Source organism: Hemitrygon akajei, chromosome 13 (genome assembly GCF_048418815.1).
Source record: "Hemitrygon akajei chromosome 13, sHemAka1.3, whole genome shotgun sequence".
In the NCBI taxonomy this organism is placed as follows: Eukaryota; Metazoa; Chordata; class Chondrichthyes; order Myliobatiformes; family Dasyatidae; genus Hemitrygon; species Hemitrygon akajei.
The window spans coordinates 15,498,782-15,525,321 of NC_133136.1; the positions used below are offsets into that span (position 1 = coordinate 15,498,782).

The 26,540-nt window shown below is 41.4% G+C and overlaps 1 protein-coding gene across 1 annotated transcript in view; it reads right to left on the reverse strand.

Annotated features, from left to right (window-relative positions):
• The window catches only part of LOC140737658 (A disintegrin and metalloproteinase with thrombospondin motifs 12-like), a 615,581-nt gene that overhangs the window by 306,824 nt on the left and 282,217 nt on the right, over positions 1–26,540 (reverse strand). Inside the window, exons 11-12 of the mRNA XM_073064184.1 lie at positions 14,898–15,043; positions 9,131–9,300 (exon numbers count right to left, since the gene is read on the reverse strand). Coding sequence (XP_072920285.1) covers positions 9,131–9,300; positions 14,898–15,043 — 316 coding nt within the window. The remainder of the gene's footprint in view (positions 1–9,130; positions 9,301–14,897; positions 15,044–26,540) is intronic.

The following is a 26,540-nucleotide window of genomic DNA, read 5'->3' on the forward strand; positions in this document are numbered from 1 at the left end:
CTCATTCTTCTAAACTCCAGTTATCAAACACTCCTCATATATTAGTGAAAAAGCTTTTCTTCACAAGACATTCGGCCGTATTATGCCACTTACAGGCACATTGAAGAAATGAAAAGAGAAAAAATAACAGAATGCAGAATGTATTTCCAGTAAGATGGTGACACACTCAGAGACAGTGACCATTCCAGGTGCAATCAATTTGTTCATTTGTTCATTTTGTACATCTTATTTTCAATCACAAGTCACTGCTGGATACTAAGAACATGGAGTACAGCAGGACTACCCCATCAGCGAGTTGCTCTACAGTGATGGAGCTAGATCTATTGTATACAGTTATTGTGTTGTTAGTTGGATTTGTTGCGTAGCATTGTGCCGAGATGGTGCGCAGTCCAACAAACAGTGCAAGTGATTGTCTTGGACATTTTTATTGTTTTGTGTTCTGTGTTCTATAGCTAAATGCCCATATGACTGAATGATCTAAGATACTTGCAGAAAACTTTGGATGTGAAGTTAAGCTACAGTTGGCCAAAGTTTGAATGTCACATGCTGGTGACCTTCACTGTCAGAATCCTTTTGGGACAATGGCAGCAGGCTTAGACACAGTGACCTCTCTGGATCCAACCAAAGGTCCTTTACATCTTTTTCACAATCACCACGTACTGCAGATCTGGATCTGGACTTGTTGCATACCATGTTGTAGTTGCTTCAACTACCTAGGGAAATGTCACTCCACCTTTTAAGAAAGAAGGAAGGCTGCAGAAAGGAAATTATAAACCAGTTAGCCTGACCTCAGTGGCTGGGAAGATGTTGAAGTTAATTGTTAAGGATGAGGTTATGGAGTACTTTGTGACACAGGAGACGATTGGACAAAGTCAGCATAGTTTCCTTAAGGGAAAAATCTTAACTGATGAACCTGTTGGAATTCTTTGAGGTGATTACAAGTAGGATGGATAAAGGGGATACAATAGATGTTGTATACTTGGACTTTCAGAAGGCCTTTGACAAGGTTCCACACATGAGGCTGCTTACCAACTTAAGAGCCCATAGTATTACAGGGAAGATACTAACATGGTTAGAGCATTGGCTGACATTGATAGGGGGCAGCGAATGGGAATAAAAGGATCCATTTCAGGTTGGCTGCCAGTGACTAGTGGTGTTCCACAGGGGTTGATGTTGGGACTGCTTTTTTATGTTGTGTATAAATGATTTAAAAGATGGAATAGATGGCTTTGTTGCCAACTTTGCAGATGATATGAAAATTGTTAGAGGAGCAGGCAGAGTTGAGAAACGGGAAGGCTGCAGAAGGACTTAAGCAGATTAGGAGAATGGGCAAGAAAGTGGCAAATGAAACACAATGCTGGAAAAGGCATGGTCATGCACTTTGTTAGAAGAAATATATGTGCAGACTATTTTCTAAATGGGGAGAAAATCCTAAAATCCAAGATGCCAAGGAACTTGGAAGTCCTTGTACAGAACAAACTAAAGGGTTAACTTGCAGGTTGAGTCAGTGGTGAAGAAGGCAAATGCAATGTTAGCATTCATTTCAAGAAGTCTAGAATACAAGAGCAGGGATGTGATGCTTTGGCTTTATAAGGCACTGGTGAACCCTCACCTTGAGTATTGTGAAGAATTTTGAGCTCCATATCTAAGAAAAGATGTGCTGGCATTGGATGGGGTTCAGAGGAGTTTCACAAGGATGATTCCGGGAATGAAAGGGTTATCATATGAGGAACGTTTGATGGGTCTGGGGCTGTACTCCTGGAATTTAGAAGGAAGATGTGGAGTATCTCATTGTAACCTTTCAAATGTTGAAAGCCTTGACAGAGTAGATGTGGAAAGGAAGTTTTGCATGGTGGGGGAGTCTAGGACAAGAGGGCACAGCCTCAGGATAGAGGATTGCCCTTTCAAAACAAAGATGCAGAGAAATTTCATTAGCCAGAGGGTGGTGAATTTGTGGAATTTGTTACCACGGGCAGCAGTGGAGGCCAGGTCGTTTGGTGTATTTAAGGTGGAGATTGATAAGTTCTTGATTGGCCACTGCATCAAAGGTCATGGGGAGAAGGCTGGGAGTGGGACTGAGGCAAGGGAAAAAGGGATTGGCCATGATTGAATGGCAGAGCATACCTGATGGGCCAAATGGCCTAATTCTGCTCCTATGTCTTGTGGTCTTATAGGAAGAAGGTGTCAGAGGTGGTGCATCATTCTATGGATTTCTGATGTAATCGCAAGACCCTGCTGGCTTTTGGTAATCAAGAATACTGCAAGTCCAAAATTAGTGAGACCGATGGCAAGGGAGCTGCATGGCCTCAGTTGTGGCGTGGACTAGGACCTTACTCATGCCTCGTGGTCACGTGTTGTGCCCACTGAGGAAAAAGGCAGCAGAGCTTGCTGTGTACTGCTGGGTTGGAGGCTGGCCCCTCCCATCCGTGCCACTCTCAAGCATTCACTCGTGGGAGACGAGCTGGACTGTATTCATCTGCAGCTGCTCTGCATGATATGAGGAACTGCTGTGTGCTTGTTCTTGCAGAAACGTGGTTCCAGGACAACATCCGTGCCCCATCAATCTACAAGCCATGAAACTCAGAGACTTGGGCTTCATTATTACTTTTTAAATATTTATTTTGTAACTATGTTTTATTGCTATCATAATTATATTTGCTGTATGTGCTGTGTGTGACAGGATTCTGTGATTTGCACCTTGGCCCCAGATTAACGCCATTTCATTCTGTGTACGGCTGAGTGACAGTTAAACTTGCACTTCAACTTTCCTAGGATGGTTGTTGTGGCAAAAGATAATACAAAGGTCCAAGTTGCAACCTTCAGTGCTTTGTGTTCAGTATGTTTGTCACTAAAACTGTAAAAGAGCTTCTTCTGAGAGAGCTGAAGTTAGCTCTTGAAGAAAAGGCTGCAGAAAGTTGTAAACTCAGCCAGCTCCACCATGGACACTAGCCTCCCCAGCATCCAAGACATCTTCAAAAGGTGATGCATCAAAAAGGCAGCACCCATCACCAAGGACCACCATCACCCAGGACATGCCCTCCTCTCACTGCTACCATCAAGGAGGAGGTTCAGAAACCTGAAGACACATACTCAATGTTTCAGGAACAACTTCATCCCCTCCACCATCAGATATCTAAATGGACAATGAACCAATGAACATTTCCTCTGATTTTTTTCCCCTCTCTTTTTCCACTGCTTATTTAAGTTACTTATTGTAATTTATAGTTCGTTATTACTACGTATTGCAATCTACTGCTGCCGCAAAGCCGTGCAGTGTGCCGGGTACCCACCCCACCCTCCAATCAGCATTAGCCGGTGATATTAAACCTGATTCTGAAGTACCATACACATTTCTAGACAAAGTGCTACACGTTATACTGAAGGGCGGCTTTCACATTCCTTGAATTACGACAGGCTCGAGATAAATTCTGAGTTCACCCTGTTTACAAAAGACCCAACTGGAGTAAAGCTTAAGGGAAAATGAGTTTCAAAATCATCTGTGTTCAGCAGCTCAAAACATTCATGAACACAATGCACCATTTCCCCAAATGAAAGTGGGTCCTTGAAGGCTAGAATAAAATATATCGATATAGCTAACAGTGTCTGCTGTGAAAACAAAGAGCATCTTTCGATCTCCCTCTGGAGGCAGGGCTCACTGCCCATTGTAATCAGGGGCAATGTTGAAATAGAACAGAGAGCAGCATGGAAGAATCATTTCAATGTCAGAAATTAAAACTTATATTTAAAATATAGTGCATTTCTGTTCTCGAGAGTCCAATTTTAACAGATCAAGGCAAAGTGACCAACAGTTTTCAGACCATAAGATACAGGAGCAGTATTAGGCCATTTGACCTATCATGCATGCTCCACCATTTCATCATGGCTCATCCATTTCTTTCTCAACCCCAGTCTCCTGCATTCTCTCCATATTCCTTCATGCCCTGACTAATCAAGAATTTATCAATCTCTGCCTTAAATATACCCAATGACCTGGCCTCCACAGCCACCTGTGGGAACAAATTAGACAGATTCACCACTCTTTGGCTCAGGAAATTCCTCCACATCTCCATTCTAAATGGATGCCCCTCTATTCTGAGGCTGTGCTCTCTAGTCTTAGAGTCCCCCATCATAGGAATTAGCCTCTCCACATCCTTTGATTCGAGGCCTTTGCTTCAAAGTTCAAAACTTCAAAGTAAATTTATTATTGAAGTATGTATATGCCACCATATACAACCCTGAAATTCCTTGCGGACATTCACAGTAGAACAAAGGAACACAATATAATCAATGAAAAACTACACACAAAGACTGACAAACAACCATTGCTCCAAAGATTCAGAATCAGGTTTAATATCACTGGCATACATTGTGAAATTTGCTAACTTTGAGGCAGCAGTACAAAGCTAAATATACACGCTAAATATAGTCAGAATGCCCTCATGGTACATCTGTAGAAGCTTTTGAGTGTTTTAGGTCACAAAACCAATATCCTCAAACTTCTAATCCAATATAGCCGCTGTCTAGCTGAATCAATACAAACACCGATCTCAATTTACAGCTGGATAATACGAACACCTACGTTAGGATGCTGTTCATTGACTATAGCTCAGTGTTTCACACCATCATTCCTACAGTCCTGATTGATAAGCTACAGAATCCAGGCCTCTGGACCTCCCCCTGCAATTGGATCCTCGACTCCTAATTGGAAGACCACAATCTGTACGGATTGGGAATAATATCTCCTCCTCGCTGACAATCAACACTGGCACACCTCAGGGTTCTGTGCTTAGCCCACTGCTCTACTCTTTCTATACTCATGACTCATGGCTCAGCACAGTTTAAATGACATCTCTAAATTTGCTGCTGATACAACCATTGTTGGCAGAATCTCAGATGGGGACAAGGGGTTATATAGGAGGGAGATGTACCAGCTGGATGAGTTGTGTCACAGCAACAACCTTGGACTCAACATCAGTAAGATCAAAGAGCTGATTGTGGACTTCATAAAGGGTAGGACAAGGGAACAGGAACCAATCCTCATAGAGGGATCAGAAGTGGGGAGAGTGAGCAATTTCACATTCCTGGTTATCAAGATCTCTGATGATCTAACCTGGTCCCAACATATTGATGCAGTTATAAAGAAGGTAAGACAACAGCTATATTACATATGAGATATGCTTCTACCTCTCAAATTACAATATGAATTTAATCATATCATGATCACTGCCTCCTAAGTGTTCATTTACATGAAGCTCCCTAATAAGATCTAGGTTATTACACCCAATCCAAGATAGCCTTTCCCTGAGTAGACTCAAGCACAAGCTGCTCTAAAAAGGCCAACTATCAGGCACTCAACAAATTCCCTGTCTTGCGATCTGATACCAATCTGATTTTCCCAATCCCTTTGTGTATTGAAGTTCCCCATTACAATTGTGTCATTACCCTTATTACATGCCTTTTCCAGCTCCTTTTGGAACTTCAACCCCACATCTTGGCTACTATTTGGATGCCTATTTAGGATTCCCATAATTTTTTTTCACCCTTGCAGTTTCTTAACTGCACCTACAAAGATTCATCATTCTCTGACCCTATACCAACTCTTTCTAAAGACGTAATACCATCTCTTACCAATACAGCCACACCACCACCTATGCCTTCCTGCCTGTCCTTTCAATACAAAGTATAACCTTTGATGTTAAGCCCCTAACTATGGCCTTCTTTTAGCTACAACTCCATGATGCCCAGAACATCATACTGACCAATCTCTAATTGTGCCATAAGTTCATCCACCTTATTCAGAATTCTACATGTATTGAAATGCAGTACCTTCAGTCCTGAATTCTTCACCCTTTCGATTTTGCCTCTGTGGTACAATTTAACATTTTACTCTGTCTGCATTTGTACCCAATCATTAGCTTGTCCTTCCTTATATTACATACCACCTCATTCTATTCCTACCCTCCCTGTCACATCATGGCACAGGCAGCAATCACGAGATTATTACCCTAAAACATCTTTTAGATTACTGTCTAAGATATCTTCCAGGAGCAGTGCCTCAGAAAGGCAGGGTCCATTAGTAAGGACTCCCATCACCCAGGGCATGCCCTCTCCTCATTGTTACCATCAGGAAGGAGGTAAAGAAGCCTGAAGGCACACACTCAGCAATTCAGGAATAGCTTCTTCCCCTTTGACATCAGATTTCTGAATGGATACTGAAGCCATGAACACTACCTCACTTTTTTTATGATTTCTGTTCTTGCACTGCTTCAAATTTAACTATTTGATATACATATATACTAACTGTAATTATTTACTTATTTTTTCTGGATTTATCATGCATTGCATTGTACTACTGCACTAAGTTAATAAATTTCACAACATATGTCAGGAGTATTAAACTTGATTCTATTTCTGTTCAATATGCTGCGATCAGGTTAGGTCTTCGGAATCTGACCTCCTTGAAAGTGAGTCCATAGGCTGTGGGATCAGTTCAGTGCTGAGTGAGTGAAGCTACCCCCAATGATTCAGGAGCCTGTTGGTTGAAGGATAATAACTGTTCCTGAAGATGGTGGTGTGGGACCCCAGACTCCTGTACCTCCTTCCCAATGGCAGTAGTGAGAAGAGAGCATGGCCTGAATGGTGGGGGTCCTTGATGATGGAAGCATTATCATCAAAGATCCTCACCAGCTAAGCCATGTTCTTTTCTCATTCCTGCAAGGTTGAAGGTACAAGAGCCTCAGAACTCGCACCACCAGGTTCGAGAACAGTTACTACCCCTCAACCATCAAGCTGTTTTACAAAAAAGGATAACTACACTCATGTATTCAGTTGTTCCCACAACCAATTATCTTTATCTTGTTACTTCATGCTCTTGTTATTTATTGTTATTTACTTACAGTTACATTTGCAGTTTGTTGTCTTCTATGCTCTTGCTCTTCCATTGATCCTCTTTACAGTTACTGTTCTATAGATTTGCAGAGTATGCCCGCAGGAAAAAAAAATCTCAAGGCTGTATGTGGTGACATGTATGCACTCTGATAATAATTTTTACTTTGATTTGATGATGATGGAACTAGGGATGGCAATTAAATGCTGGCTCAGTCTGTGAAGCCCACAGCACTTGAATAAATGTGATCAGAAAGTAGAAATTCTGAAGTACAAAAGAACTAACTTCGGAGATGGCAACAAATCTATTAGATGTTGACTGAAAAGGTTCACACAGTAGGAGGTTTTTCTCCAACTTGTGAATATAATGGAAATGTACTCTGTAGGAATTTTCATCTGTCAGTGTCAATGGCTAGAGCACAGCGCTGACTTTTTTTCATTATATGATCAGCCATGACAAGAGGGGAGTTCTGTACGTGTCAGTGCTGGCTCTGCAACTCTTCACTTTATACATTGAATATCTGCATGAAGGAATTGAAGGCACTGTGGCCAAATTTGCAGGTGACACTAACTGGGTGGACGAACAGGTATTGTCCGACAGACAGGGAGTCCGCAGCTTCAAACAGTGGTAGAAGAAGTTCAGCATAGGGTAGTATGGGTTATGTACTTTGGAAGGAAGAATAAAGATGTGGGCTACTTTTAAAGGGGGTGAAAATTAAAGATATATAGGTAAAAAGATTATTTTTATTTGTTGCATATATATTGAAATGTATAGTGAAATGCATCATTTGCAACAACGACCAACACAGTTTTAGGATGTGTTAGGAGCAACCACAATTTTGGTACCAAAACTTAATAATCCTAACTTGTATACCTTTAGAACGTGTGAGGAAACTGGAAACCCACACAGTCACTGGGAAAATGTACAATATCCTTACAGGTAACAGCAGGAATTGAACTCCAATTGCTGATCGCAGAAGCTGTAAAATAGCATGCTATCCTCCATGTTACCACACCACTCAAAATTCCGTAAGATTCAAGAATTAAGGGATGCAAAGGGTCTTGGGAGACTTAGTTCGGGATTCCCTCAGGTTGAGTTGGTAGTAAAGAAGGAAAACACAATGTTAGCATTCAATCTGAGTGGATTAGAAATTAAAAGCAAGGATGTAGGTCTCATCACATTTGGATTATTGTGAAGAATTTTGGACCCCATATCTAAGCAAGGATTTGCTGGTATTGGAGAAGGTCCAGAAGAGGTTCACAGTAATAATCTTGGGATTGACAGGTGTTACATATAACATGCATTTTGCATTATGTCTCTGGACCTGTATTCGGAGTTCAAAAGAATGGGGGGGGGGGGGGGGAGGGAAATCGCACTGAAACCTACCCGACACTGAAAAGCTTTGATAGAGTGAATGTGGACAGGATGTTTCCCATAGTGGGATTCTAGGATCAGAGGGCACAGCCTCAGAATAAAGAGGAATCCTTTAAAACAGAGATACAGAGGAGTTTCTTCAGCCCGAAGGTGGTGAATCTGTGGAATTTGTTGCCACAGACGGCTGTGGAGGCCAAGTCACTGGGTTTATTTAAGGCAGGGATTGATAGGTTCTTGATTGGCAAGAGGATTAAGGGTTACGCAGAGAAGACAGAAATAAGAGTGGCAGGGTAGCATAGTGGTAAGTACAATCAATTTACAGCAGCAACTGTAAGTTCGGGGTTCGATATCTAGCACTGTCTGCAAGGATATTTCATGTTTCACCGTGAAGACATGGGTTTCCTCCAGATGCTCCAATTTCCTCCCACATTCCGAAGATATACAGGTTAAGGTTAGGGTCAGTGAGTTGTAGCCATGTTACGTTGGCACCAGAAGCATATGATACTTGTGGGCTGTCCAGCACAATCGTTGCTGATTTGATTTGATGTAAATTATACATTTCACTGCATATTTCAATGTACATGTGACAAATAAAACTAATCTGTCAATATATCTTTCAAACAAAGCTTTTTTAAAAAAATCAGGTCTGATTGAATGGTAATGCATGCACAAGGGGTCAAATTGGATACATTTCGGTCCATAAGATCGTAAGATATAGGAGCAGAAACAGGCCATTTGGCCAATCGAGTCAGCTCCACCACTTCATCATGGCTGATCCACTTCCTTCTCAGTCCCAATCTCCCACCTTCGCCCCATTCCCTTCATGCCTTCATGCATGCATTTTGGATGAAAGCCATATAAAATACGTACCAGGGTTAAGGACTGGAATCCATGTGTAGAGTTCATTTTTGTAAAGAACTGTGTCAAACTCGTTGCACTGCATCTGACGGAACGTGGGTGTTTCGTGCTGACATGGAGTGACGTTACAGATACGGTATCGTTTGCGTTTTCCAGTACAGTACTTTCCTCCAAACTTTGGACTGAATGAGATAAAAATAACTTAGAAAGACAAATATGATGTAGAACAGTACAGCGAAGCTCACAATGTTCTGCTGAACCAATTAAATTAGTAATCAAATGGCCAACTAAACTAATCTCATCTGCCTAAACAATGGTGATATCCTTCCATTTTCCTCACTTTCTTGCATGTATCTAAATGTCTCTTAAAAGTCCCTCATGTTATGTGTTTCTACCATCACCCCAGGAATTGCAATCCAGACATCCACCACTCACTGTGCAAAAAAACTTACCCTCACATCTTGTTTAAAATTACCCCCTCTCACCTTAACTACATGTACTTTGGTATGCAACATTTCAAACCCTGGGAAGAGAAACTCCATGTCTACTCTGCCTTGCCTCTCATAATTTTATAAACCTTTATCACATCTCCTCTCAGACTCCACCACTCCGGAGAAAACAACCTAAGTTTGTCCAGCCTCTTGTTGTAGCATATGCCCTCCAATCCAGCCAGCATCCTGGTAAACCTTTTCTGCACCCCCTCCAAAACCTCACCCTTCCTATAGTGGGATGACCGGAACTTTAAGTGTTATTCTAGGGTTACATTAATTCTACACTTCGTTAACACTATCCTGGAGTACTTAAAGAAAGTTCTCCTGAACAAAAGCATTTTCAAAGCTCAATGGTCAAAGCAAATTTATTATCAGATTATGTATATGTCACCAGATACTACCCCAGGGTTCAATCCTTGTGGGCATTCACAGTAGAACAAAGAAATACAATAGAATCAATGAAATCTACACAGAAAGACTGACAAACAACCAATCAAAGACAACCTTTGCAATGAACAGTGAGAAATCTAAGCACACAATATTTGCATTAATGTGACACCCCTCATTCTCACAATGTTTAAGGTGCGTCGGGACTGATTAATCTCCAAGAGGACCACAAACCTGTCGCTGGGTTTCGAGGCGTGTGTGTCTCATAGACCCGGAGAACTATGCTGACTGGAGTCAGGGTCTTGCGTTTTAGCTCTTGGTTTGGTCACCGATGCCACACAGGTCAAAGGGTAGAGGCCAGACTAAGAAATGGTCCACCAGTCCTCCAGGTTTGGGGATTTAGCTCATGGCTAACCAGCCTGAATGGTCAATAAAGATTGTTATGGACCCAGCAATGAAGAACCCTTCTGTATTTGAGTGTGAGGGTATGGAGAGACAGAGACTACTGCCCTAAACACCAGCAGCATAACCAGCACTGAATGGTTATGGATAATAACAGCAATATATTTACTTTAGAGGAGCACATTAATCAGATATATTGTAAGCACCAATGCACATGGTCTTAATGTGGTTAAAGGGCCATTTCCCTGCTAATCTCCACAGTTTATTCTTCTGACCTGCACCTTCCCTGTGGTACTCTACCAGCAATTTTCCAGGAAGGTCCTAAATTACCACAGAGCAAAATTAAGGAGGAATTTCTCGAGCCAGAGGGTGGTGAATCTGTGAATTCATTACCGCAGACAGCCATAGAAGTCAAACTATTGAATATATTTAAAGCAGAGATTGATGCCTTCATTAATAAGGGCATCAAAGGTCATGGGGAGAAGGCAGGAGAATGGGGTTGAGAGGGAAAGTAAATCAGCTTTAATCAAATGGTGGAGCGGATTTGATGAGAGGAATGGCCTAATTCTGCTCCTTTGTCTTATGGTCTTATGTCAGTACACATGCCATAATAAACTACAAATATCAATACCCAATCTACCATTTCACAACCCCAGACTTTCTCATGATGCTTTACAAACCTTTCTGATGAAAAGGCATCAACTTGAATTTTTGAACACCAATTCTCTCTTGGCTAATCTGCCTGACTTGGTGATTAAGTTTTTGCTTTGCAGCCAAAATACTTTTCCAGTAGGCAGACAGGGAAGGCTGGAGGAGAAAAGAAAGGAAGCAATAAAGAGGGACAGAAAGGAGGAATGAAGAAAATGAGGAACAAATGTGCATGAACTACTAATTCTGTCTTCCACTCCCTCAGGATTAACCTCCCACTGTGATCACCAAACCAGAAGATTCATTACTTCATCTTTGATCCTAATGAACGCTATTCGCATCCACAATCCAAGGAGATTTATTCTTGAATTCACTATGCTTTCATCCGAAAAGTTTATCCATATAATTACCTTCTTCATATCTACATTTAGAAAAACACAATTACTGACTAAACCATAGTGACTTTAGTTTATAAAGTAATGGATAAGTTTAAGCTACAGAAATCCAGTCTTATGTCTTAAGCATTCAATTGCGAATCTATAAAAAAAACTCATAGATTTTCATAATCCTTTCTCCTGTCTTATGGTCACTGAAGGTGTAATTCCACTAATCTGATTGAACAATGCATAATAATTGCAAATATAAGAAGTTATAAACATGTTTGAAATGCCACTTACAAAGCACAACCTGCATTGCATCATAACGCATTCTGTTTTATCCTGAGTATTGTCCAAAGCACAATCAGCACCAGCAGATGACACCATTAAAGTCAAATTGTATTGTTCTTACAGGGAATCACAGACGGATTTGTGGTATTTTAAAGATGATATTCTTTAATATCAAAAAATCTAAAACCCGAATTTTTTTTCAATGCTGAAATGATGTCACAAAAAGGATATTTTTCCCCTCCTCAGCACCATTCCCCAGCCTTCTCCCCGTAACCTTTGAGGCCATGTCTAATCAAGAACCTATCAAGCTCTGCCTTAAATACCCCCAAAAACCTGGTCTCCACAGCTGTCTGTGGTAATAAATTCCCCCAGTTCACCACCCTTTGGCTACAGAAATTTCTCCGCATCTCTGTTTTAAATAGATGCCCCTCTGTCCTGAGGCTGTGCCCTCTTGTCCTAGACCACCCCACTATGGGAAACATCCTTTCCACATCTACTCTGTCTAGGTCTTTCAATGTTCGAAATGTTTCAGTGAGACCCCCCTCATCATCCTAAATTCCAGCAAGTACAGACTCAGAGCTATCAAATGTTCCTCATATGATAACCCTTTTATTCCCCGAATCATCCTTGTGAACCTCCTCTGAACCTCTCCAATGCCAGCACATCTTTTCTTAGATAAGAAGCCTAAAACTGTTCACAATACTCAAGGTGAGGCCTCACCAGTGCCTTATGAAGCCTCAGCATCACATCCCTCTTATATTCTGGACCTCTTGAAATGAATGCTAACATTGCATTTGCCTTTCTCACCATCGACTCTACCTGCAAGTTAAGCTTTAGGTTGTTTTATAGGCCCCTCAATACTAACAGAGACACCAAAAAATAGACAGAGTGGCAGATTCTGGAATGGTGCAATAATAATAGGGTTGTTGTGACTGCTTACCGGTAGCACATAAATTCAGAGTCAGAAATGATGGCAATCCCAGGCTCTCTCATTAGGTGTTCCAAAATACAAAACTTTAAACACTTCTGGCCCCTGGCTTTTCAGAAAAGGGGTACTAAACCTGTATTAGGCCCTCTGAATGTTCATATAATTTGTCATTAGATTGAAAGCAGAGGGGCTTTGTTAGGAATGAACTGTCCTTTCAACCAGACAATATCATGACAATCCAAAAATCAATTTTATTCATTTATCACAGAGTCTCTGGAGTTTTTAACTCCAGACAATCACCTGTCTCTCTATCTTCCATCATTGAGCTTACAGTGCATAAGTACTAGGAGCATGAGCAGGCCCCCTGGCCCATTGAGCTTGCTCTGCCAATCAAGAAGATTGTAAGTCTATAAGACATAGGAGCAGATTAGGCTATTCAGCCCATCGAGTCTGCTCAACCATTCTATCATAATCAGTAAGATCATGGCTGATCTGGCCCTGATGGGACAAGTCGCCTAATTCTGCTCCTATGTCTTATGCTCTAATTTTTTTGCACAGTGGTTGTTTCTCAGTCCTTGTTTGTGTGTAGTTGTTCATTGATTCCACTGTATTTCTTTATCTTACTGTGAATTCCTGAACGAAAATGAATCTCAAGGTAGTATAATGCTGACATACACAACATACTTTGATTCTAAATTTACTTTGAACTTTGAACTAATTTTTATCTTCACATTCCTTATAATCCTGTGAAATTATTCAGGAAATAGAGTCATAGAAAACAACAGCATAGAAACAGGCCCTTTGGCCCTTCTAGTCCATGCCATAACATTTAAACTGCCTACTCCATCCACCTTTACCCGACCACAGCCCTCCATACCCCTCCTACCCACGTATTGATCTAAACTTCTCTTAAACGTTAAACTCAAAATCACATCCACCACATCCACTGGCCACTCGTTCCACACTCTTACCACCCTCTGAGTGAAGAAGTTTCCCCTTAAACATTAAACATAAACATTTCAGCTTTCACCCTTGACTCATGACCTCTGGTAGTAGTGTCACCCAACCTCAGTGGAAAAAGCCTGCTTGTATTTATCCAATCGCTACCCCTCATGATGTTGTATACCTCTATCAAATCTCCACTTAACCTTCCACACTCTAGGGAATAAAGTTCTAAGCTATTCAATCTTCTCTTGTAACTCGGGTCCTCCAGTCCCAGCAAAAGCCTTGTGAATTTGCCTGGAATGCACCACCACGGGCGGAGGCTGAGAATGAATAAAGAGGGACATTTATAAGACGCTTAGACTGGCAGGTGGATGTAAGAAAAATGGAGGATTGTGGGATGTGCAGGAGGGAATGGTTAGATTGATCATGGTGTAGGTTAAAAAGTTGACACAACATTGTGGCCCATCCTGTCCTGTCCCGTTCTATGTTCTATGAAATCATTAATAACAAAAAGAGAAACTGGTGCAAAACTAGATCATAGACACAAGAGATTCCACAGATCATAAACACCAGGTAGTCTGCAGATGCCAGAAATCCAGAGTAACATGCACAGGATGCTGGAGGAACTGTCTGACCTGCAGCATTTTGCAGTAGGTCAATCAGCCTCTGTACCACATTTCTGTTTGTTTTCACCCTACTCTCTCACTCTGTTATTGTTTAAACTTCTGTCAATAACTTCCTTGAGAACATTCAATGACTCATCATTCAGAGTTCTTTGGGGTGGAGAATTACCATAAAGCATGACACAGAGAAGAAATTCCTCAGAGGACTTTAACAAATTTGTCAAGCATTTCCTTGTCTTAAAATCGTGTTGACTATTTGTCGCATGATTGTTTTTAAATGCCCATTCATTATTAACTCCTTAATAATGGATATCAGCATTTCCCCCAGAGACATATATTGAGCTAATTGACATATAATTTCAGGCTTTCTGTTACATTAGACTGGGTACTTGAGTTTAATCAGCAGTTAATTTTTTTGGGAGCTCTACAACCTCTGCCATCAGATTCCTAAATAAGCATTGCACCCATAAACACTACCTCACTTTTTTAATATATATTATTTCTGTTTTTGCACAATTTTTAATCTATTCAGTATACATATACTGTAATTGATTTACTCATTTATTTATTTTTCTTCTAAATTATGAATTGCGTTGAACTGCTGCTGCTAAGTTAACAAATTTCATGACAGACGCCGGTGATGAACCTGGTTCTGATTCTTTGGTCCTGATAAGCTGGCATACTCACACAGGATTGCTGCAGGGTCTCTCCGCTGCTTGAACACCTGCTCCACAACTGCGTGTGCAATGCGACCAGGAGCCCCAGGACCCCCATCCTCCATCAACAGCCTCTGGCCGGTTTCCAACAGCCACACACTCGCTGTTAAAGCACCACTGAAAGAGAAAATGATTGGCCTTAAAATAAACTGAATTGCAAAGACCTTATAATTCATGCCTTGAAAAGTAGATTGCTCACTGTATTAATTGAACGAGCAAGGACACTTCTACAATTTTATATTTTGCAGTTTTTATCTTCCTTTGTTTGTGCTTTGTGGCTAACTCCCCTCATTAATTTACCAGCTGGAAAACTTAATCAATAGTTTATTCCAGTAGAAATCCTGGCCTTATCTTTTGATCTATCCATCTGTTCTCCATCAATCCTGTAATATACAATTAACTATTTCCAGACCATAAAACATAGGAGCAGGATTAGGCCATTCAGCCCATCAAATCTGCTTCACCATTCCTTCATGGCTGATTTATTATCCCTCTCAACCCCATTCTCCTGCATTCTCCCCGTAACCTTTGACACCCTGACTAATCCAGAACTCACCAAACTTATCAGAATCAGGTTTAAGATCACTGGTGTACGTCGTGAAATTTGTTGTTATGTGGCAGCAGTAACACAATACATAATAAAGCAATACATAATAAAAACGGTAATTTACAGTAAGTACATATATATATATTAAATAGTTAAATTAAATAAGTAGTGCAAAATAAGTACTGAGGTAGTGTTCATGATAGCAATATCCATTCAGAAATACACCTAATCACTGGGTTTCCACAGCTGACTCTGGCAATGAAATCCACAGATTCATCACTCTCTGGCTAAGGAAATTCCCCTTCATCTTTGTCAAAAGCAGGGGTACCCAACCCGGGGTCCAGAGCCCTCTTGCTTAATGGCATTGGTCAATGGCATAAAAAAGGCTGAGGACCCCTGTTCCAAAGGGATGCTCTTCATTAAGGACCCTCAGCATAACAAATCAGCTATTATAGAATGGCAGAGGATACTTGATAGGCCGGATAGCCAAATTCTGCTCCTATGTCTTATTGTCTCACTCTAGTGGAAAGTATTTTCCTTCTCCTCCTCTTCCTCTCCAGTAATCAACTAGCACAGTCCCGTCAAGCCAACTGAGTTGCCCAGGAGGTAAAGGAGCTACGCAAGTGCTTGGAAATAACAGCAGCCTGAAGAAATTGTGTTGTAATGATGGTGTATTATATTTATGTAAGGGAGATGAAAATGGATTTCAATATTGGCTTCTGCAAATTGTCTTTAAGCTGATGCAGTCAACCAGCTATAGTGCCCCTCCTCCTTCCTTTTTTCCCATGGTTCACTATCCTCTCCTATTAGATTCCTTCTTCTTCAGCCCTTTACCTCTTCCACATATCACCTCTCAATTCACCCCCATACCCCTCCTCCCTCACCTGGTGTCACCTACCACCTGCTACCTTGCACTCCTTCTCCTCCCTCCACCTTCTCAATCTGGCTCCTGCCTCCTTCCTTTCCAGTCCTGAGGAAGGGTTGCAGCTCAAAACGTCAACCGTTAACTTCCCTCCGCAGATGCTGCTTGACATGCTGAGTTTCTCCAGTATTACTTTTTGTGTGTTGATGAAGATTTCCATTATCCGCAAAAAGCTCTTGTGATTAGATTCTGAGTGCTGGATGATCAGTCAATTTTGTTAATTCACTTGTGAAGTATAGAGGTCACTGTCCAGGTTGGCACAGGGATTTGAACCAGGAGAAACAGAAAAGGAATAGTCTATTTGACATCTTGTATCTGCTTAATCATTCAATTAGATCATTTTAATCCTCTAATCCCATTTCCCTGATTGTATTAGTATCAACCGATCGGATTCTGTCGACAGAACTTCCACACCACTTTGGGAGGGAGACTTCCAAAGATTTTCTGTTATCACAGTGAGGAAATTTCTTTGCATTCTAGCCTTGAATAGATGGTCCTTTATTAAGAATCAATGGCCTCTGTTCTAGACATTTCATTCATTGTGTATATGTCAGTGATTGTAGGCCTCCATTAGTCTCGATAGACCATGGATTTCCAGAGCGCAAGCCTGGGCAAGGATTTTTTATGTAAGACCAGCAGTTGACCAAGCTGCAAGTCTCCCCTCTCCACACCACCAAGGGAAGGGCATTAGGACCCATACAGCTTGGCACCGGTGTCATCACAGAGCAATGTGTGGTTAAGTGCCTTGCCAAGGACACAAACACAGCCTCAGCCAAGGCTCGAACTAGCGACCTTCAGATCACTAGACGAAAGCCTTAACCACTTGGCCACGCACCAACACGTAAGTGATTATAACCATGATAAAATACATAAAACAGATGATACTTGTCCTGTGCCCAGTGGGGGGAGGGGGGTCTGTGGCTTCACAATCACCATTCTCCCCGACATTTTACAAACAAAGTTTATCTTCTGTACGGTAGCTATGACAAGTAAGCTACCAGAGCAGATCATCTCTCTGCTACCTGCTAATGAGATACAGCTGGACCATGTACTATGGGTGATATCCATCAATGGCTGTGATACAGAAGAGGTGAGAAACAGCCTTGGTATGGAGTCCAAGCTGCATACACCGAGACCAGTCCAAAAAGGTACCTGCTGTGCGTGAATCTACCAGAGCCTAACATGTGCGTAGAGCCGTCAGTGTTGAAGGAGGGCAAGAGAGTGAGTTGGGCTATGGTGCTGCAATGAGAGGAAAGGGAGAGCTTGCCAGATAAAAGGCCCCTCGTCTCTACCTGGTGGTGCTGTTGTCCCAGACACAATGGGCATTTGGAGCTTTGCTGATTGGCGGTTCAGTAGCAAGCGTACAAGTTGTTTTCCACTGATGCTCACACTATTGGGGAGTTAAGGAAGCTCTACCTAACTGCCTGAGTTCTGGAGATGTCTGTGATGAGGGTCCTGGGACTGGAACTGGGGTTCTGGTGGACGATCTTGAGTAACGCTGTTCCATTTGGCTGTATGCATGGGTATTCGTGTATGGTTGAATGACAATTAAACTTGAACTGAGCTGAACTGAGATTTGCTGTTTGGCAGCTGCATTACAGTGCAATACTAAATAGCCCTGCAAATTACAACAAGAAATTGGTATTAACATAGAGCATAGAAATCTACAACATATTACAGGCCCTTTGGCCCACCATGTAACCTAATCTAGAAACTGCCTAATACTTCCCAACTACATTGTCGTCTATTTTTCTAAACTCCATGTAAAGTCTTAAACGACCCTATTGTATTTGCCTCTACCACTGTCACTGGCAATGCATTCCACACACCCACCACTCTCGGCATGAAAAACTTAACTCTGACATTCACATTATACCTTCTTCCAAACACCTTAAAACAATGCCCCCTTGTGTTAGTCATTTCAGCCCTGGGAAAAAGCCTCTGGTTGATTGATCAACACGATCAATGCCTCTCATTATCTTAAACACCTCTATCAGGTCACCTCTCACCCTTCGTCACTTCAAGGAGAAAAGGCCAAAGTCACTCAATCTATTCTCATAAAGCTTGCTCCTCAATCCAGGCAACATCCTAGTTAATCTCCTTGAACTTGGCCTTTTTTCAGACAGACAGACAGACAGACTCTATTGATCCCAAGGGAAACTGGGTTTCGTTACAGTCGCACCAACAAGGGGTAGTGTAGAAATATAGCAATATAAAACCATAAATAATTAAATAATAATAAGTAAATTATGCCAAGTGGAAATAAGAATAAGTAAATTATTCCAAGTGGAAATAAGTTCAAATTTCCTTGGAGCAAGTGAGGATGAGAGGTGACCTGATACAGGTATATAAGATGATGAGAGGCATTGATCATCAGAACCTTTTTCATAGGGCTGAAATGGCTAACACAAGAGGGCACAGTTTTAAGGTGCTTGGAAGTAGATACAGAGGATAAGTCAGGGGTAAGTTTTTTACGTAGAGAGTGTGTGGAATGGGCTGCCAGCAACGGTGGTGGAGGTGGATACAATAGGATCTTTTAAGAGGCTCCTGGATAGGTACATGGAGCTTAGGAAAACAGAGTGCTATGGATAACCCTAAAGTAAGTAAAGTAATTTCTAAAGTAAGCATATGCTTTGCACAGCATTGTGGGCTGAAGGGCCTGTATTGTGCTGTAGGTTTTCTATGTTTCAATGTTTCTATGTAATATGCTGTCATCAACTTTGACCTACCGAAATGAACCACTTTACACTTATCTGGGTTGAACTCCATCTGCCACTTCTCAGCCAGATGGTTGGAAAAATGTCTATTTTAATGCAAGGAGTATCATAAAAAAGGGCAGATGAACTTAGACCATGAAGCAATACGTGGAACTATGACGTTGTAGCCATTACAGAGACTTGGATGTCTCAGAGGCAGGAATGGCTACAGAGTGTGCCAGGCTTTAGACGTTTCAAAAAAGACAGGGAGGGAGGCAAAAGAGTTGGGGGAGTGGCATTGCTAAACAAGAATAGTATCATGGCTGCAGAAAAGGAGGAAGTCATGAAGGGATTGTCTACTGAGTCACTGTGGGTGAAAATCAGAAACAGGAAGGGGGCAATAACCCCAATGGGGGTCTTTATAGACCCTCAATAGTAACGGAAAGTGCATGGTTTGAGGGGTATACACAGGCATAGATTATGTATCAGACAGACAGAAACCAGAGAGTAGGAATAAATGGAATATTTCTGGGTTGGCAGACCATGACTCGTGGGTGTTGCAGGATATGCAGAAAAACAAATAATCATCACTTTAGTTGAAAAGAACATAGAACATTACAGCATAGTAGAGACCCTTCAGCCCACAATATGTGCCAACCTTTTAAACCACCCCAAAATCAATCTAGTCCTTCCCTCTTACATCATCCTCCATTTTTCTATCACCCATATGTGTATCAAAGAGTCTCTTAAACACCACTAATATATCTGCTTTTACCATCACCCCTTGCTTGTCCTTTCATGCACCCACTACTCCGTATGTCATTACTTACCTCTGACTTATTTCTGAAAAAACCCTATACCTACCTCCAATCAACTTAAAATTATGCCCCTCATATTAGCCATTTTTGCCCTGGGGGGAAAAGTCTCTGGCTATTCACTCTATCTATGCCTCTTATTATCTTGTACTCCTCTATCAAGTCACCTCTCCTCCTCCTTCACTCTAAAGATTAAAGCCCTAGCCCACCCATCTTCATAAGACATGCCCTCACTCCAGGCAGCATGTGGTAAATCTCTACAACCCCTCTAAAGCCTCCACATCCCTCCTATATTGAAGAACAGAAGAAAATACTCCAACCAGGGTTTTACAGAGATGCAATTTTACTTCATGGCCCTTGAACTCAGTCCCTTGACTAAAGAATACTTACACACCATATTCAAGTCTATCAACTTGATGAAGTAGAAAGGCAAGAGAATTTTCTTTTAAGTTACGAGAGAGTTGTCATTCAGGGGAACCTGGATGTCTTTGTACGTGCATCACTGAAAACCAGTGTGTGGGAACAGAGATCAATGAGGAATGTAACCATGATGTTCACCTTTATTGTAGTGACATTTGAGCACAGGAGACAGTTTGCACTGAGTAACCAAGGACATGCTGAGTCCATATCTGAAGTAGCATTCATAGGCTTATTTTCCCCTCCAATGGAAGAATATTTCTTCGAAGTCCCCTGGATTCTGAGATCAGAGATCACCCTACATGCAGCGATTCAACAGATTGATGCACTGTATGTTCTTGAATTTGGAAATCTGTGAGGTGGTGGAAATAAACAAAATTCCTAAGGGGATTGCCAAGTTAAATGCAGGGATGTTTCCCTTGCTGAATACATAAAGAACCAGCTATTTTACATATCAAATTAAGCCATCGTTCATTTATAACTGAGACATGAAGAAATGTCTTCTCACACAAGGTAACGAATGCTTGGAATTTTCTGTCCAATAGGTGATGCTCAGTTACTGAGTTTATTCAAGAAAATGACAAAGGAATTATTGAACATTAAAGGAATCCAGAGATGTAGGATCATGAAGGAATATATAACAGAAGTTAAAGACAAGTCATGATATTATTGCTAAGTGATCTCTCTCCAGTTCCTAACATTCTTAACCTCTAGAACAAGTGTTCCCAACCTGGAGTCCATGGCCCCCTTGGTTAATGGCAAGGCCTAATGGCATTAAATAAAAAGGCTGTGAGCCCCTGGTCTAGAAAATGAAATGCTTCATAGCTCTGGGCAAGCAAGAGATTAGATGAGAGCATGAAACAAAGATGAAAGATACAAGAGACTGCAAGTGCTGGAATCTGGCACAAGAAATAAACAACTGGAAGAAAGAAGGTGGAGACAAAGTTTTGGTTAATGCTTTGAGTCAAGATGCTGTATCTGGATTAACAAGAAATATAACTCTATCAAAATGATCAGTTATCATACGAATGTGAGCAGAAATCTCAGCTGGAATACAATGCATAGATTACTGAGTAAGGGTAATACTACAGAAAAAATATCTCAACTAATTTGCAGCTCTCTATCGGATGTGATGATGCAGTGGGTTCTGGGACATATTCAATTTCAAGAGGAGCCAGGTTAATTCAGATCAGACAGAAACTTTGCTTTCTCTATCCCTCATTAATTTTAATGGATAGGAAACCATAGGGCATCTTCCTACATTTGCACAGCTGAGAATATAAACACAAGAACTAACTCACACTGCAGTGACTGTGATCATCTTGACAGAGACATATTCTATAATGCTGCCATTGTAAGGTGTAAACTTGAAGTCCATGTCTGCTGGAAAGGAAAGGGTAAACAACCAGAGCTGCTCATTTCTTTGTAATTATGAGTTATTTTCAATACCCATTATATCCTATGAGAATATCAAAGTTCAAACTATATTCACTATAAAGTAAGTATATTTACTGTGCAAAAGTCTGAATAAACAACCTTGAAATTTGTTTTCTTACAGGAAAACACAAAAAAAGAAACCTAATAGAACCCATTAGAAAAATCTGTCAAATGCTGAATGTGTCATAAAAAGAACTAATTGTGCAAGCAATAAAAAAGTAAACAATTAACACTCAGAACTAAAGTTTGTGAAAGTGAGTCCACAGCCACAAAGTCAGTTCATTGCTGAAGATGGTCCAGGAGCCCATTAGTTGCAGGCCACAGCTTCAGTTCACAGAGACAAGAAAATGTTATGGTGCAGCAAATGAACACTGGCACGTCTCTCACCTCCGGGCCCAACATCACGACTTTTTCAATCTGGTTCTGTGCTTAAATTGGCCAAATATTGGCTCGTGGCTCGCCCTCGGGCCTGGGCCCTGCTGCTTCAATCCAGCTCTCTCTTCACTCTTGGCTCTGTTGCTTCAGTTCAGCCACCATACCCACCACAGTGCCAAAACCGTTCTTTACCTTCAAGAATCCAGTTCACCGAATCCCCCAGGACACCACACAATGGAAAACTACTCGCTACTGATTGCAGTGATTGTTGTGCACAAAATGTGTGATTAATAGAGTAGTTAGTAGTTTTGTTTGCTACCATTAAAGTGTTGATTTGTCTCACCAGCGCCATCTTAATATGCACATGTACAAAATGAAATGTAGTGAACCCAGCTTGTAGGAGAGATAGCCTGGGTGACACCGCAGAGAAATTTAGGCCATGTCTCCAACTTCTGGCAATTTCTCCACACTCCCACTTCTCCCCTTTTCCATTTCCAATTCTGGCTCCCTTCTTAGCCTTTCTCATCTCCTCGTCAGCCTATCACCTCCCCCCTGTGACCTTCTTCCTTCCCCTTCTCCCATGGTCCACTTTCTATCCTTTCAGCTTCATTCTTCTTTAGTCCTTTACCTTTCCCACCTATCACCTCCCAACTTATCAGCTCATGCTCCCTCCCTCACCCACCTATCTTTCAGATTGTACTCCTTCCCTTCACCCTTCCTTCCCCCTTCCTGTCCAGTCATAATGAAGGTCTCAGCCCAAAATGTTGACCATACTGTATATTCATTTCCATAGATGCTGCCTGGCCTGGTGAGTTCCTCCAGTATCATGTGTGTCACTTTAACTATTCCATAAAAGTCTCCTCGAGTGTAAAACTAAACACCAGTCTGAACACATTCCAAACATCCGTAAACACAAGAGATCCCGTGGATGCAGGAAATCTTGAGCAAGACACAGAAAATGCAGAAGGACCTCAAGAAGTTAGGGCTTCACCCATGGAGGGAAATAAAGTGTAGACATTCCTTCCTGCTGAAGGGTCTCAGCCCGAAATGTCAACTGTTCATTTACCTTGATGAATGCGACCTGACCTGATGAGTCCTAACAGTCTGTGTTTCAACTACCTCATGTCGGTGATGAAGTGAAAATACTTCTCCACCAAAGGAGGTATAAGGTACTTCTTCACTCCGTTAGCCTGCAGGTCAAGGTAGTGCCTGCTTAGTCCCCTGATCAGAGTCATGTGAAGCCATGGGAGTGAGTGGTGGATAGTTGTATGAGCAGCTGGTGCTTGTCACAAGTCCTGGTTGTGTGACCACTGACGCCAGGCAGGCAGTCTCTGAACAGTACTGATAATGGCTGGGGTCACCCGTCTTGTGAAGACACTGCCCAGAAGAAGGCAATGGCAAAAAACCACTTCTGTGGAAAAATTGCCATGAACAATTATGGTCATGGAGTGGCCATGATCACCCACATCATATGAGAAGGCAGACACTGAACAAGCATACTGTGAAGGCAAATCTGCAACAGAGACGGAAGATCAAGATAACCTGAAGGCACCTGTGTATCCCCACATCTGATATTTCATTTTGAGTGGAGTTTTGATACTAAAATGGTATATGCAACACTCATACACAGTGACCAATTTGTTATAATCCTTCTTCACCTAATTAAACGGCTACAGAGTGCTTTTATGTGGTCTTCTGCTGCTGCAGCCCATCAACTTTAAAGTTCAGCATGTTGTACGTTCAGAGATGCTTTACTGCACACCAATGTTGTAACATGGGGTTGTTTGAGTTACTGTCACCTTCCTGTCAGCTTGAAGCAGTCTGGCCACTGTCCTCTGACCTCTCTCTTTAACGAGGCATTTTCACCCACAGACCTGCCACTCACTGGATACTCTTTTGTTTATCACACCAATCTCTGTAAACTCTGGAGACTGTTGTGTGTGAAAATCCCAAAAGTTTCTGAAATACTGCAACCAGCCCGTCTGACACCAGCAAACAATCCACAGTAAAAGTCACTTTGATCATATCTCTTCCCCATTCTGATGTTTGGTTTGAACACCAACTGAACCTCTTGACCATGTCTGCATGCTTTAATCATTGAGTTGCTGTCACATAATTAGCTGATTAGATATTTGCATTAACAAGCAGGTGTAGAGCTGTACCTAATAAAGTGGCCACCGAGTTTATCACAAACAAGCCACAGCAATCAGGATAGAAGATTTCTTTCCTCGTAAGATATCCGGAACACACGGCTTTTGATTGACTCTCAGCAGGTTCAGTTTTATTAGGGTTGTGAATAAACCCATATTACATACTCAAACACACATTTCCAATGTCCTTCACCAACTGTAACCTCCCTGCACAGGTCTTCACGAAGCCCCAATGTTCACACTAACTTTTCATGTCAATTATTTGCATTTACATTCCACACCATGACAGTGTGATTTAAAATCATCTTCAGGTTGAATGCCTGGTCTTGTGGCTGCTAATTTCATATGCAAACCACAATCCTCCAGAGGCCGGTGGATTTCCTAAAGTATTTTAAGTTGTAAAAGTCAAAAGGATGCCAGTGGCAGATACCAAAGGACTTTATTCTGAACTAAGGGATCTGTACAAACCTGTTCTTACATGACAGCAATGTATAGTTGCCTCATTATTGCAGAATACAAAAACTAAAAGGACCAAAGAATCTCTCTATTTAAGTCTTTACATCAGCTGCTGCTGAATGAGATTCCTATCTAATCCTTGGTGAAGGAAAATGTGCTTTCATAATGAGTAACACATTCAAACTACTGCCAGAACTCAGCAGGTCAGCCAGCATCCATACTTCAATGTCCCACAACAGTTAACGTTTCGGGCCAAGACCTTTCATGATTCTGCATGGTCTTGGACCAAACGTTGACAGTTTATTCCTCCCCACAGATGATGCCTGACCTACTGAGTTCCTCCAGCATTTTGTGTGTGTTACTCTGGATTTACAGATGCTGGAAATAGTGAGGAACACACACAAAATGCTGGAGGAACACAGCACGTCAGGCAAAGCAGGGCTGGGTGAGGGCATGGTCGAAGAGTCAGAGAGCAGCGGAGATCACAGAGAGAAAGCAGTGAGATAGGTGTGGTGATATCACGCGTCACGTGTAAGAATGTGATTGGACAGAGTTCAGTGCATGCGCAGAAATGAGAGAATGATCTAAGAACTTGTGTGATAAAAACGTGGTTGCTGTTTGCTGTTGTAAATAAAAGTTCTAGATTTAATTCTTCCAGAATATGGTTTGTTCTTAGTAACCCACGGTACATTTAAAGAACAGAACATGGTGTCTGAAGTCGGTCTGGAAGAATAATACATTTAGCTAACAAGGGAGAAGCGAAGATAATCAAGAAAAAGAGCGCAAGTTGTTTTGGTGTGCTAACAGTTTTAAAAATGGAAGGTTTGTAACCCCCATTGACGCTTCAGCTGACTGGAAATGTAGCTGAAAACTGGAAAAGATTTAAACAGCATTTTGAAATTTATTGGCGAACGGAGCAGATGAAAAATCGGAAGAAACAAAAGCTACAATTCTACTCCACATAATAGGTGACAGCGCAATTGAGGTCTATAACCATTTTACTTTTGGCAATGGAGGTAATTTGAATCTAAAAGTGATAATGGACAAATTTGATGCATTTTGTATACCGAAGCACAATGTGACGTATGAACGGTACAAATTTTTCAAATGTCGGCAGAAAGCTGGTCAAACGATTGATCAATTTGTTACGGAGTTGAGACACTACAGTAAAACATGCGAGTTTGCAGAGCTCACAGACTCTCTCATTAAAGACGGAATTGTTTGTGGAATTTTGGATAATGGTCTGAGAGAAAGACTGTTAAGAGAACAAGACATCAACCTGGAAAAAGCTTTAAGGCTGTGCAAAGCTTTGGAAACTGTGATGTCGCAGATAAAAGAGCTTTTTATTGAGAGCTGTACAAAAGCTGTAAAGCACGAACATATTAGAAAAAATAATGAAGTGACAACAAAACCAACAGAGAGCAAGACGTCATCTGAAAGAAAAAAACATTGTGATCGCTGTGGGTGGCAGCACCGACCAAAAAAGTGGCCAGTGTATCGGAAAATGTGCAACAACTGCGGTAAGTGTAATCATTTTTCATGCTGTTGCAGAAGTAGAAAGAAAATAAAACCAGTAAATGCAGTGCTAGAAAATGAACTCGAGGAGTTTTATATAGATGTGCTTTGTGAAAACAAACAAAGTAAGAATGACTGGACTATGCCATTGCAAGTGAACCAAAACAATATTCTGTTTAAACTTGATACTGGAGCACAAGTAAATGTTCTTACAGTATCTAAGTTCAATACATTAAAGCCAAGACCAAAGTTACATAAGACAAATATAAAACTGACTGGGTATT